General features: G+C 41.2%; 1 protein-coding gene across 22 annotated transcripts in view; it reads left to right on the forward strand.

Moving 5' to 3' along the window:
* cacna1db (calcium channel, voltage-dependent, L type, alpha 1D subunit, b) overlaps nucleotides 1-14611 on the forward strand; it is a 93253-nt gene that overhangs the window by 73955 nt on the left and 4687 nt on the right. For all 22 annotated transcript variants that reach the window (XM_084916615.1, XM_084916592.1, XM_084916595.1 and 19 more), the window contains 10 exons: nucleotides 1-102; nucleotides 2851-2987; nucleotides 3545-3661; nucleotides 3954-4396; nucleotides 6090-6116; nucleotides 8172-8312; nucleotides 8617-8774; nucleotides 10308-10420; nucleotides 10533-10667; nucleotides 12439-12624. In XM_084916615.1, the coding sequence (XP_084772741.1) occupies nucleotides 1-102; nucleotides 2851-2987; nucleotides 3545-3661; nucleotides 3954-4396; nucleotides 6090-6116; nucleotides 8172-8312; nucleotides 8617-8774; nucleotides 10308-10420; nucleotides 10533-10667; nucleotides 12439-12624 (1559 nt within the window). The remainder of the gene's footprint in view (nucleotides 103-2850; nucleotides 2988-3544; nucleotides 3662-3953; nucleotides 4397-6089; nucleotides 6117-8171; nucleotides 8313-8616; nucleotides 8775-10307; nucleotides 10421-10532; nucleotides 10668-12438; nucleotides 12625-14611) is intronic.

Consider the following 14611-nt stretch of genomic DNA (forward strand, 5'->3'; position numbering starts at 1 on the left):
GGAACCTGGAGCAAGCCAATGAGGAGCTTAGAGCTGTGATCAAGAAGATCTGGAAGAGGACCAGTATGAAGCTACTGGACCAAGTGGTGCCTCCTGCAGGCGGTCAGTGGTCGTTGTACACAAATGCACAGGGACAAAACTGCTTTCGTTGCTTTCGTCAAGTGACAGTCTCTCTCATGTGTCTGTTCCATTCTCTTGCTCACATGATAAAAATAATTTTACAGATGGATTCTTATATGTGTTTTTTTTATATTTCCAAACAATAATAGTGGAAGCTTAAGCATGCTAAGTACGTCTGAAGCCAAGATAATTTTAAAGTCAACAAAAGAATCAAGACGGGTTCCTCGCCTTGTGATGTAGATCAGTAGGTGTAAAGGACAAGGTGAAGTACAGATAAGAATAAGCTTTATGAAACAGAAAACAGGAGGTGAAAACGAACCCACAGGAAGCCTTTATCATCCTGTTTTTGCCTTTCTGAAACTGCAAGACCAGCTGTTTTACTACAACAAAACTTTTAATTTGTTGTGAAGTTAAGCTTATGTATTTCACAGAAACTCACCTTTTTCCTTTCAGTTGAAAAGTGTCACTGTTAACCACAATGATGTGTTTCATATGTTTAACGATAACTCAAACAGCATCTTCTCATAAAGTAGTCAGTTTGTTGGAGAGTCAGTTTTATAATCTAAGTGAGAGGCTTTCACATTGTTGTGCTAGCGTAGCAGCTCCATCTTTTCTATGCTTGTACTGCATGTCTTTGTGTGCATTAGCTCGCTAACCGCTCTCTTTTCTTTTTCGCCAAGCCTCTCTGTTCTACAGCTTCCTTTGTTTTCAGTCACTGGCCTTCCTTTCTTCTCTTTCTGCCGTCCTGAGCTCTTTGGAGCAGTTCTGTTTTAGTCTGGTGGCATGAAGCTACTGATACCTCACTTACTTCATCGGGCTCTGTCCAGAAAGGGAATCCACATGTGGGCATAGTTGCGATCCCTTTACACCAGGATGCTTTTGTTCTTAAGAAAAACAAAAAGAGTCAGGGATTATTGGTTTTGAGATGTTGCTCACACGTGTAAAATCAGTTCATTCGTTTTCAGCAAACTAATACTTGAATTAAGGCAAGGAGTTCCTTAAAAACGTGAATCGTAAAAATCCCCAAATGCGATTTTTCTGGGGGAAAAAATCTTAATTGTTAAGTAAGATTTCATCCTTCCTGTCGAGGAGTTAGATGTTTTTGAAAATGAAATTGGTGAGGCTATGTATTTACTAAACTACAAGAAATTAGCAATTTCAAATGATCCAGTCATTCTTTTCTGCTTATCCAATCAGGCTCGTGGGGAGCCTGGAGCCTATCCCAGGTAGAGGCAGGGTCACCAGTCTGTCACACAGACATTACCAGATTTACTCAGATCATCAGTTTCTGATTTTAAAATACAGAGGAGCATTTTTAAAATACCTTTTTTGGCTCTATATCTTTGGTCCTTTCTGAACAGAGCCCTGTGCAGCTTAACTCTGGCTGTGTCGTGTGTGTAGAGAAACGAGTCTGATACCTAAAGATGGATCATAACCACATAAAGGTCACCGCTCTCTTTGGACTCCTGGAGGGAATATTGGCCACAACATTTGTCACGTTTACTCAGTTCCCCTCCAGTTAAAATGGGTTAAGGAGAGGTGGTGACAAACCGAGAGAAAACCACTTGTTTCTTGCACTCAGTGATTCAGCTGGCTTTTTTTGTTATTGTCCAGCATCTTTCCCCGTTCTGCTTCAGCAGCCACTTATCTGAGAGAATTAGAGCCAAGCCCGATAAGCCTCCCTGCATGGCAGATAGTGTGTACAGTCATTGCTTCCCTTCTGGCTAAACTAAGTTTATGTTTTGTGTCTTGATAGAAGATCTGTAGAGCTTACCCTTGCTTCTATAAACCTTTTACTCTGCTGTTTTCTTGCATGCGCTTCTTGCTACAGATCATATCATTGGTCTAACACATAAAACACTTCTGCTTGTCTGTCTCTGAAATCATAGATGCTTAAATTTTATCAAGTCTGCAGTCACTGTACAATATGTGCAGGCATAAATGCTTTGGTTTATTTGAATTGATAATAAACATGTGTCTGCGTCCTTATTTGTTTTTTTTTAGAAATCTGTTATATAAACTTCATTTTTGAAGATTGTGCTTCACTTTTTTGAGCGAGGTTTTTGTGTATTTGTGGTTTTTTGTGTGTTGCAGGAGTCTTTCATAACTTCGTGCATTTTAGAAATGAAGCAAGATACAAGCTGCAGGCTTAAATGTTATCAGTCATCAAGATTAATCTTGCTGTACATGATTTTCTGAGAGCAAACGTCTTTTGCAGAGGTAGACAGTCAGATACTCAGCTATTATTAACAGTTCTGAGTTTATATCTTTATTTCTTTGTTTACTATGAATCTGACAGTACTTAGTAATAGGCCTGAGAAAAGACATATTTTTCATGTGCTCAAAAAATGTGCTCATGCATGCAGCAGTTGTTAACCTCTTGGAGCTTCTTAGACAGAAAGGTCAGTGTCCTGGTTAAGCATTGAGGATTTATGGTATTTTGGGATTATTGGTCAGTATTCTTTTGGCATTTGGAATAAAGCTAAAATATTTGGTTTCATTTCCAAGATGTTGTCTCTTTTCCCAACATGCTGCAGTAGTGGTGCTTCATGATTGTGATTTTTTTTTAGTTGTGAGGACACATTAAATGTTGTCTGAGCTGGTGACATAGCAGCAGTAGGAGTACCTGGCTGAGTATTTTGAATCTTGAGTGCATGGATATGAGCTGATTTTCGGTATTGAGGTGTTTTGGTGTTGACCTGGGAGGCTTTGGTGTGTCTGCTCACTCAGATGACGAGGTAACAGTGGGGAAGTTCTATGCCACCTTCCTGATACAGGACTACTTCAGAAAGTTCAAGAGGCGCAAGGAGCAAGGTCTTGTGGGAAGGCGCTCATGGGAGAGGCTGAATACCACCTTGGCTCTACAGGTGAGGAAAGTGCAACGTTTCAGTCAGTCAATTCAGTGCACAGTGAGTAATTTATGGAGTCTAAGTGAGCAGTTCATCCAAATGAATTAAGGTGAGCGCTATCAAACTGTCAGTTTTGAGTCATTTTTGCAATAAAAGCCTTTCTTTGTGCTCATCACATTACGGGCACATGAATAAACAATAATCACTACCTACTACAAGTCACTGAGTCAGGTGTTCTGTGGAACTTTCCAATGAGACCTTTGGCAACATATCATAATCAGGAGTGGGGGAATAACCTGGGAAATCTGGAAAAACCAAACCCTGTTTGCACACAGTGTGTTAACAAAAGAAGAGAAAGCATGTCTATTATGACATGGGTGCAGTGGCTCTTGCCTTTCTTCCCGTCTTTTGCAAACATCAGTCAAATCTGAAAAACTCTAAAAGATTGATGACAGTCTTTAAACAGATGTTTTGTTCATTTGTTCGGGAAGATTTATTTTCATGCATGAGAACATCGAAATGTTTGTTAACAACAATACTAATGAGGTTTGCTTTGACACACGTCCTTTTTGCAGGCTGGCTTGCGTACGCTGCATGACATTGGACCAGAAATCCGTCGTGCCATATCGTGTGACCTCCAGGAGGAAGGACTAGTAGATGAAAATGCAGAGGAAGAGGAGGAAATCTACAGAGTAAGATTTCCAGAGAAATTCCCCTGCTGTGCACAGGAGTGTGTTAATGCGATTCCTACGAATGTCCTTTGTTGTTTTTGTTCTTAATGCCACTTAACTCTGTGACTGATATGCTTCCAACACATCTCAATAAGTCACTCACTTCATTGCATTGAATTTTCCAGGAAATCTGAGAATGGATATTTTGTTAATACTGTCACTGGTTCTCTCTGGTAGAAAAGAGTATGTTCTGAGTTTAGTTTCATTTATTAAGCAGTCATATTTAGTCTTCATTTCTGGTGTCTCCGTGCAGCGTAATGGCAGCCTTTTTGGGAACCATGTCAACCACATAGGTGGGGATCAGCAAGGCTCTTCTCACCCCACCACTGTCACACAGCGGCCACTACAGATCCTGCCCTTCTCCAGCGCTGCCTCGACCGAGCCCCCGCAAATCGTCAGGAGAGCCAGCAGTAACGATAGAGAAGGAGAGACAGAACTGAACTCTTCACCCATCCTGTACAATCAACTTCATCACACCACTCATTACCCTCACTGTAATTCCACTTGTGTTCAGTCGCCAATACCTTCCAATGCCAACCTCAACAATGCCAATATGCCCTCACTTCTCTCCATGACCATTGCGAGGCAGCAGAAGTGTTTAATACGGAGTCGCCCGTCCTCCACCAGAAATGCATCATCAACAACTACTTACAGCAAAGGACTGCAAGGCAAGCCTTGGAAGTCGCACTCCACAAGGTTGGTTGAAGGACACATAAGTGCAGTGTTAAAATCCACAGTAGCTATGCACATTTGTTGCATGGTCCTTTTCTTCGTGTAGAATAAAGCACCCGTTTTGAAGTGGGTTTAATAAACACACTGCAATGTGGAGAGGATCATCTCTGCCGCCCTCACATCTTATATATACACACAAAGACATTCCACAACTCTTACATGCTGGCCCATCTCACGGGGAATGAGGGCTATACCTTCAGGCACATCCATAAAGCCTTGTCACTTACAGAGAGAATCATGACCCTATTTTCTGTCACCTTAAGATTTACATTCCTGATAAGCAGAAGGAGTATCACTATCTATTTAACGTCTCCCATGAACTTACAATGGCCTCACTCTGTGCGCATATGTGTGATAGAGCATAAGGCCGATTTGTAGTGCACATGCATACAACTAAGTAAGAAAGTGATATGGTTAAAATATTTGTATTTAATACATGAATAAATAAATCTGCCAGTACAACTGTTTACAGTTACACTAACAAAGTATGTTAATGACTTTTTCCCCTGACATTTCAGAAGTTTGGTCTGGCAGTGCGCTGTATGATATAATGTATATCATTACATTATAGTTCACTGCATTAAAAAGATCTCAGTTTTGTAGTGTTTTATCAGTATGTATTTAACAAATGATCGCTTTTATAGATTCATTCATCTGCATGTTCTACACATATTCTCGGTTACATTGAGTCCTATGAAAAACTAAGTGCACCCCTTTATTCAGTGGCTTTTAGAACCACCTTTAACTGTGCTAACTTGAACAGTTGTTTTCTTTATGTCTTTATCGCTCACATCATTGTGGAGGAATTTTGACCAACTCTTCTTTACTACATTATTTCAGATCATTGACGTTTGCAGGTATTCATTTATGTGCAGCTTTCCAAAGGTCCCATTTAAATTGTCTTGAGGGCTGGGCTCTGCAAACTCTGTAGATTTCCTGCTGTGCCTTGGATCGTTGTCCTGTTGCACGTCCCAATTTGGGTTAAGCATTAGCTGTCAGAAAGACGGCCTCACATTTGACTACTACTACTACTTACTTTGGTATACAGAGGAGTTCATGGTCAACTCAATGACTGTGAGGTGTCTTGGTCCTGTGGCTGCAGAACAAGCACACATCATCATCCCTCCACTAACGTACTGGTATGAGGTGTTTGTGCATTATAGCCAAACTTCTCTATTTTGGTCTCACGTGTCCAAAGGACATTGTTGCAGAAGTCTTGCATTTTTTCAGATGAAATTTTGCAAACCTAAACCATGCTGCCATCTTTTTTTGAGAGAGAAAAGGGTTTCCTCTGGCAGCCTTTCTAAACAAGCCATCTTTCAAAAAACATGCTAACTGAGGCTGTCGAGTCTGACATATTGCACCTGGGTTTGTTGCAGTTCCTAGGAATCCACAGTTTGAATGTTTGGTGGTGTTCATTCTTGGAAAAACCGTGGCATCGTGTGACCTCATTTCTTATCTGTAATTTGTGGATTATTTATAGATCTTGTTTTCTAGCAGGAGCGAAAAACCGACAAGAGCATTTAAGCATTTCAGCTTGTATCCTCTTTTCATTTGTCATTACATGAACCTCCCCTCCCCTCCCCATCCTGGTTTCCGGTTCCAACAAATCCCGTCTGTCTGCCTGATCCATCTCCTCTTCCTGTCCCTGGAGCAGGACACGCTACTATGAGGCCTATATTAGGTATGTACATGATGTTAATGCTTACAGAGCTTCAAAGCATATTGGTTTTGTGTACGATTGTCACAAAACATGTGAAAGCTTCTGACCTTTTAATCCAAAAAATGATAAATGGGCCAGTTTATACAGTATATATGTGGTGACTGGTTGAATTAGCAGTCTATGGAAAAGCAACTCTATGACAATAAGGATTATTACTATTTGTACAAACCCACTTTCAAAGAGTTTTGACATTTTTGCAATGATTTGCAAATTCATATATAAATATTTTATTCACAGCAGAGCATATTAAATATATCTAGTGTTTAAATTTAGACATTTGACTATTTTGTAAAAAAAAATATTAGCTTGTTTTGAAGTTTATGGCAGCAACACGTCTAAAAAAGTTGGGACAGGGGGAACAAAAGACTGGAAAAGTTAGTGGTATTAAAAAGAGGATCATAGAGAGGCAACATTTCTCAGAGGTAAAGATGGGAAATATGCAAATAAACTGTATGTATATGTCACTGTCAGTTGCAGTATAAGATGTAACAATGTAACAATTTCAGAATATTCTTCCTCAAATTTGTGAAGATTTTAAATAGATCTTCATCTACATAAGATCATCAAAAGATTGAAAGAATCTGGAGTGGAACAAGAGTAAAAATCGGTACTGCAGGCCGTTAATCTTCAGGCCCTCAGTCGATACTGCATTAAAAACAACATTGTCTTTAGTGCCATCCATAAATGCAGATTAAAGCTGTAGAGTCTGTGTTTCCACAGGCCCCGCTAGTTTAGAGACTTATTCCTCATGAAGAACGAAACCAAGACAGAACATCTTCAACCGGTCTTTTACTCGCTAACGAGGAAAGGCTTGGTCAGAACCAGGCTGTGGAGCATAATGCTCCTCACCCTGGTCAGAACCAGGCTGTGGAGCATAATGCTCCTCACCTGTCTCCAGACCAACTCCTTCAAAGAGCAGCTCTCCTATTTATTCCCATGAGAGTTACAGTTTACACACAAGCACCTCCCACCGTAAAACCCCCACTTGGTTGCAAAGACAAGGCACTGTGTGTGTGTGTGTGTGTGTCCTTGGTCATAAAGGGGGTAATCTCCCCCACACCCAATATATGGTTCAATTCCTGTATTGGTTCACCATACACAACACAGGTGAAGCTTACCAAACATCAAACAGAATCTTCACAAGGGATGTGCTTGTGATAAAACACTACAGCCTCCTCCCAGAACTTCGAGAGGCTGGGGAGGGGGTCAGACAAAGGAATGTCCTTGAATGTCCTATAGTTTGAACTGAGCCTTTACAAATTTAAGAAAAATAATGACAACATTCAACAATCTGACTTAACAAAAGCTCTACCATACAAAGAAGAAGCCATATATGAACATGATCTAAACATGCTGTCATCTCTGGGCCAAAACTCAGTGAAAATGGAAGTCAGACAAACTGAACTGTGAAATTCTTTCTGGAAAACTTGAACACTGGACTAAAGATGGTGTGGACAACTTGTTGTTATCAGTGCTCAAGCTCTACAGCTCTGTGGGTGGCATTAGCACCTGTGGAATTGGCACATTGCAAATGCACTATTATTGCTGAGAGGTACTACAGTTTTAGAGCAGCATGTGCTCCCATCCAGAACACCTGTTTTTCTGATACAGAAAAACTTCTCCTAAGAGTCAAGTAATTGGACTTTTCAGTTCTCAGATGTTTGTGGACTGTTAATTAAAGTGGAAGGGATGCTACACAGTGGTGAAAATGGCCCTATCCAAATTTTTCTGTGCTTTTTCTGTGCTGTCATCAAATTCAAAATGACCTTTTTGTTTTTGAATTGAAAGTAAATATTGTAACACATTCGATGTGTTTTCTGTGTTCTATTTAATTGTAAAAAGGAGTCAAGTTTTTATGTTTGCAAATCACCAAATTCAGTTTTTACCTATATACTATACAGCATCCCAACTTTTTTAGAATGCGGATGCAGTAATCTGATGAAAACAGATGATAATGGTTAATCCAATCCAGCGACATCAGTATGATTTACTGTGTCTTTGCTGTTTGGATGCCAGGTCAGAGAGCAGCGGAGCACTTTATCCCACCATTCGTCGAGAGGAGAGGGGCAATGGGGACAGCGATGAAGAGAGAGGCTCAGGCGAGTACTTCAGTGGGGAGGAATTTCATGAAGATGACATCATGCTCACAAAGGAAAGGTAATTCTGGAAAAGAAAAGTCGGTTTAATCTAATCTGAGGAAAGCGTGAGATAAAATTGACACACCAGCTACGTAAATGCAGCCGTGGTTTTACTACTGTGTACCGATGACTTCACAGAAGTATTTTCTTTCCTCTGAGTTCAGCTGTCTTATATCTAGATTGAGCACTTGTGGTTTATGCTGGTGGTTAATGTCACCAGTCTATTACTTTTCTGTGTAACTTTCTTTCCACTGTTTGCGTCCCGTGACATCATAGTTACAGATAAAGTTAATTTTCAAAGTCTTTATCTTTTTGTGTCAAAGGTTGTCCAACAATGAATGCCATGATAATGCAGAGGGAGATTTTGACCTCGTTTCCAGGGATGACTGCCAGTCTGAAAGTTACTGTGACGATGATCAACGGCCAATCTACCAGGACAGCAGGGCGTCACCCAGGAAATGGTTTTTACCCTCACCTCAAGGTGAACTGATACTTTTTTGTTTTTGTCACTACACCTGTGAAATTTAATAAAGGATCATTTTACTTGTTGTTTGCAAGAAATTTCTCAAGTCAGATGTTTATTAGCTGATTCAGGCAAATTGATCTCACATCTGTGAACTATGCAGAACTTACTAGTTTGTACCATTCATTTTGAATCAGTACTGTCATTGCATGGTACACTACTGTATGTAAATTATTGTTAAACGGCTAGGGTGTCATCTAGCTATGTTTTTAAATGGGTGAGGTTCATAGAGAAATTAACTCGTTGTTGAAAGAAAAGAACATTTTTTTTTACTCATCCAATATAACATGAATTGATGAGAACTGTTGTAAATTAATAGATAACAGAATAAGAGTCTGACTGATGTAGGATTTTAAAAATAGATAAAAAATATTTGGTGAGTAAAATTTGAATATATAGAAGCTAAAAATGATTTTCTTTAGGGCACAAAAAACATAAACAGATTTGAATAACATTTATTATTTTTGGTGATTTATCACTCCTTATTAAAGAAAAAAAAATTATTTTTATTTAAAAATAAATTTCATTTACAACTCCCTGTAGATTATTCACTTATGCTCTGCACGACTCTGCTCAGATTAGCACGTTGTTGTGTTTTGTGTTCCATACAGATGCGTCGCTAGATGTGTCCTCTGTTGGACAAAAAATGCAACATCAACTCTCTTAACATGATTGAAGGATGTTTTTCATGTTTTTTTCTTTTTTTAATGTTCACTTATCGGCTGTTATAAAGGCCGAAACATATATACTTACAAATAGCTAATATTACTCGCTAATATTGGTGAACTGGCACGGAATCATTAATAATAATTCACTTGTGATTTGTAGTTCCAGTGGCACATTGTGCTAAACTTATGAAAGTTTATTGTGTTAACAGTTTTATGTTATATGTTAGCACAGATAAGAGCTGTGTTATTTTTTTAAAGGACTAATAAACTTGGCTAACTTACTGAAGGATTCCACATGGGAAGAGGCATGAAAATCTACAAAAATATTCACTACTGCCTTCAAGCACGAAAACACTCTCCATCAGATAATATTTGTTTAGCTGCTAGCTGATAACAGTTGTGATAGCCTGCTCTCAAACCAGAGATGTACTTGATGTACTTCTCTGCTAGTGCACTGATGCATATCACTGCTCTCACGCTCTGGTTAAAGCAATGCAGGTGCGCACTGGTTTATCATATCTTGAGGTTTTTTGTTTGTTTTTTTGTTTAATTTGATTTTCATACCCTAGAAAATAGCCTTCATTCCTTAGGATAAGAATACCAGCTGATGCGTCACACAGTCAAGAAAGCAGAGCAGAACAGTTAACTGGAAACTGTTGCGCTGATAAGCATAGAAAGCACCTATTAATGGTCATTTAGCAGTTTGGATGATAAGCATAAAAGAAAACAACATGTCATTGCAATAGTTGCAGTTGTCTATAAATGTCTGTGGATTTATGATGAATGATTGCATTAATCACTACTGTTTTCTGTGTCCTCTCAGCCTCCAACAGACCAACATTCAACTTTGAGTGTCTTCGGAGAAGAAGTAGTGGAGACGGTGCTCCTCCTTCTCCATCGTGCACAGCTCTTCCACTACACCTGATGCAGCAGCATGTACCTACACCTTTTGGGGGCATTAATATTGTGACGATGAAGGAATGGCACCTCTAAGAACTGTTGTTTTTTTTATGTTTTATTTTTTATCTCGGCTCTCAATCACTCACAGGTCATGGCGGTGGCCGGTCTCGACGCAAGCAAAATTCACCGTCTTTCTCCCACAAGGTCCATGCGTTCGTGGGCCACACCTCCTGCCTCCCCAGTTAGCCAGGACTTCTCGCCCAGTTACACGCCACTCATACAGGTCTCATTATTGAGTTGTTCTTGGCAACCCCCCCCCCCAAACTACTGTTTGGGCCATTATATGGATACACTGTAATAACATGGAAATGGTTTAAAGTGGTTTAAAGTCCTGTTTGTGGCACATTAGTATATGTGAGGGGGCAAACTCCTCAAGACGGGTGGTGACCATGGTGGCCATTTAGAAGTCGGCCGTCTTCGATACAACTTTTGTTTTTTCAATAGGATGAGGGCCATGTGACACATCAAAACTTGGTAATGTCACAAGAAAAACAATGGTGTGCTTGGTTTCAACGTAACTTTATTCTTTCATGAGTTATTTACAAGTTTCTCTTTGTTCACACCCATTGACATGTCAAAGAGGTTAACACGTGAAGAGCGGATCGAAATTGTGTTGATATCTGGTGAACGCAGTAACCGGGTCATTGCAGCAGATTTCAATGCAAGACACCCTACGAAACCACCCATCTCCCATGCTACAGTTAGCAAACTGCTTGCTAAGTTTCGTGAAACTGGTTCAGTGTTGGATTTGCTAAAATGTGGACGCAAGAAAACTGTCACTAATGAAGAAACATCAGTGGCTGACCTAGCTTCATTCAGCAAGAGCCCACAGTGTAGCACTCGCCGCATGTCACTGGTGAGTGGCATTAGTCGAACATCCCTTCTGCGGATATTAGCTACTCACAAATGGCACCCTTACAAACTCCAGCTACTGCAGCATCTCAACGAGGATGACCCAGAATTTGCAGAATGGACAAAACGAAAATTAGAACAGGACCCTCAGTTCACGCAGAAGATTTTGTTCAGTGATGAGGCAAACTTTTATGTGAATGGTGAAGTTAACAAACAAATCCACCGCTATTGGTCTGACACTAACCCACATTGGATGGATCCCTCCAAGACTGTTGGAACAACAAAAGTGATGGTTTGGTGGGGTATATGGGGTACAACGATAGTGGGTCCATTCTTCATCAATGAAAACCTCAAGGCCACTGGAGATTTGAAATTGCTACATGATGATGTGTTTCCCTCTTTATGCACTGAAGCTGGCACGTTCCCTGAGTTTTTCCAGCAAGATGGTGCACCACCACATTATGGGTGCCAGGTCCGAGCATTCCTAGACAAACAGTTTCCTGGAAAGTGGATTGGTCGTCGTGGGCCAGTTGAATGGCCCCCAAGATCTCCCGATCTGACCCCCTTAGACTTTTATCTTTGGGGTCATCTGAAGGCAATTGTCTATGGTGTGAAAATACAAGATGTGCAGCACCTGAAACTACGGATACTGGATGCCTGTGCTGGCATTTCTCCTGCGGTGTTGCTATCAGTGTGTGAAGAGTGGGAGAAGAGGGTTGCATTGACAATCCAACACAATGGGCAGCACATTGACCACATTTTATAAGTGGTCAGAAACGTGTAAATAACTCATGAAAGAATAAAGTTACGTTGAAACCAAGCACAGCATTGTTTTTCTTGTGACATTACCAATAAGTTTGATGTGTCACGTGGCCCTCTTCCTATTGAAAAAAACAAAAGTTGCATCCAAGTTGTATCCAAAACTTCTAAATGGCCACCATGGTCACCACCCATCTTGAAGAGTTTGCCCCCCTCACATATACTAATGTGCCACAAACAGGACTTTAATATCACCAACCATTCCCATGTTATTACGGTGTATCCATATAAATGGCCCACCCTGTGTGTGTATATATATATATATATATATATATATATATATATATATATATATATATATATGGATATGTTTGTGTGTATAGGTGGATTGGCGCAGTCCTGGCAGTGTGGCCAGCATCCCTGGAGCAGTGAAGAGGAGTTCATGGTACACAGATAGTCAGGACGGCCCTCCCAGCCAAAGCCATTCTCCGTCACGTCTGCATTTACCCGCAGAGTGCTGCTCGCACTGCCTGCAAAAGAGAGGCAGTGCCAACAGTCTGGTGGAAGCTGTGAGTACATATGTCTGTGAAGGTTCTCAGTCATCCAGGTCATCGTAGTCAAAGGAGCTTGCAAAGAAAAGCGTCTGGACTTCTTTAAGTTACTTGAAGACGTTTCACCTCTCATCCGAGAAGCTTCTTCAGTTCTAAGGTCAAATGGTGGAGAGTCCCAGATATAAACCTAGTGGGAGTATCCCCCCACAGAGGGACAAAAGGACCCCCTGATGATCCTCTAATCGCCTGAGCCAAGGTGTGAAACTGGGTGTGGGTCCCAATCAGCCAGAGTTTCGGGTGTGTTCATTGTGAAACCTGGCCCCACCTTATCATGCGAATTCCTGAGGTCAGATGGCCCAGGATGTGAGTGGGCGTTAAGGCGTCTGGGAAGGGATCTCAAAACTGGATTATAGATGGCAGAGAGTTGGTGTCGTAAACCCCCGCCTCTGTTCAAAGATGGTCGCTCACAGTGGACATAGATGGCTTCTTTCACTCCTCTTTCAAACCATCTGTCCTCTCTGTCCAAAATGTGAACATTGGCATCCTCGAAAGAGTGTCCTTTATCCTTAAGATGCAGATGGACTGCTGAGTCTTGTCCTGTGGAGGTGGCTCTTCTGTGTTGTGCCATGCGTTTGTGAAGTGGCTGTTTGGTCTCTCCAATGTAGAGGTCTGGGCATTCCTCGCTGCACTGTACAGCATACACCACATTGTTAAGTCTGTGTTTTGGCGTTTTGTCTTTCGGGTGAACCAGTTTTTGTCTGAGCGTGTGGCTGGGTCTGAAATGCACCGGGATGTCATGCTTGGAGAAAACTCCCCTAAGTCTCCACATACATCCCCTCTACATTGGAGAGACCAAACAGCCACTTCACAAGCGCATGGCACAACACAGAAGAGCCACCTCCACAGGACAAGACTCAGCAGTCCATCTGCATCTTAAGGATAAAGGACACTCTTTCGAGGATGCCAATGTTCACATTTTGGACAGAGAGGACAGATGGTTTGAAAGAGGAGTGAAAGAAGCCATCTATGTCCACTGTGAGCGACCATCTTTGAACAGAGGCGGGGGTTTACGACACCAACTCTCTGCCATCTATAATCCAGTTTTGAGATCCCTTCCCAGACGCCTTAACGCCCACTCACATCCTGGGCCATCTGACCTCAGGAATTCGCATGATAAGGTGGGGCCAGGTTTCACAATGAACACACCCGAAACTCTGGCTGATTGGGACCCACACCCAGTTTCACACCTTGGCTCAGGCGATTAGAGGATCATCAGGGGGTCCTTTTGTCCCTCTGTGGGGGGATACTCCCACTAGGTTTATATCTGGGACTCTCCACCATTTGACCTTAGAACTGAAGAAGCTTCTCGGATGAGAGGTGAAACGTCTTCAAGTAACTTAAAGAAGTCCAGACGCTTTTCTTTGCAAGCTCCTTTGCCTGTGAGTACATAACAAATGCTCTGTTGTTGTTACTGTGCTTTTTTTTTTAATCCATAGACCCTCACAAAGTAGGATAAGAGATCTGGTGATATTTCATTTATACACTGCTCAAAAAAGTTGAAAGTAAAACTTTTTAATCAAAGTGTAGCATCAAGCCAAGTCAACATACAGAATATTGATCTGGTCAGTTAAATAGCATAAGGGGTTTTTCATCAGTTTCAGCTGCTTTGGTGTTTTATAGGTGCAGACCACTGACATTTTTCCCTCCTCATCTTTTTAGTTTTGCCTTTAGCTAGGCTCAGTGTCACTACTGTTATTATGAGGTGATACCTGGACCCTACAGAGGTTGCAAAGGTAGTCCAGCTCCTCCAGGGTGGCACATTGAAACGTGCCAATGCCATAAGAATTACTGTGTGTTTGAGCAGTCTCGACAGCGTGGAGGAGATAAGGCTGTAGAAGGTCCTTAACCCATCATCAGGACGGGTATCTGCTCCTTTGTGCAAGGAGGTACAGGATGAGTACTGCCTGAGCTACAAAATGACCTTCAGCAGGCCACTGGTTTGAAT

Source organism: Perissodus microlepis, chromosome 20 (assembly GCF_051167445.1).
Source record: "Perissodus microlepis isolate ML-2025 ecotype Zambia chromosome 20, ASM5116744v1, whole genome shotgun sequence".
NCBI classification, from domain to species: Eukaryota; Metazoa; Chordata; class Actinopteri; order Cichliformes; family Cichlidae; genus Perissodus; species Perissodus microlepis.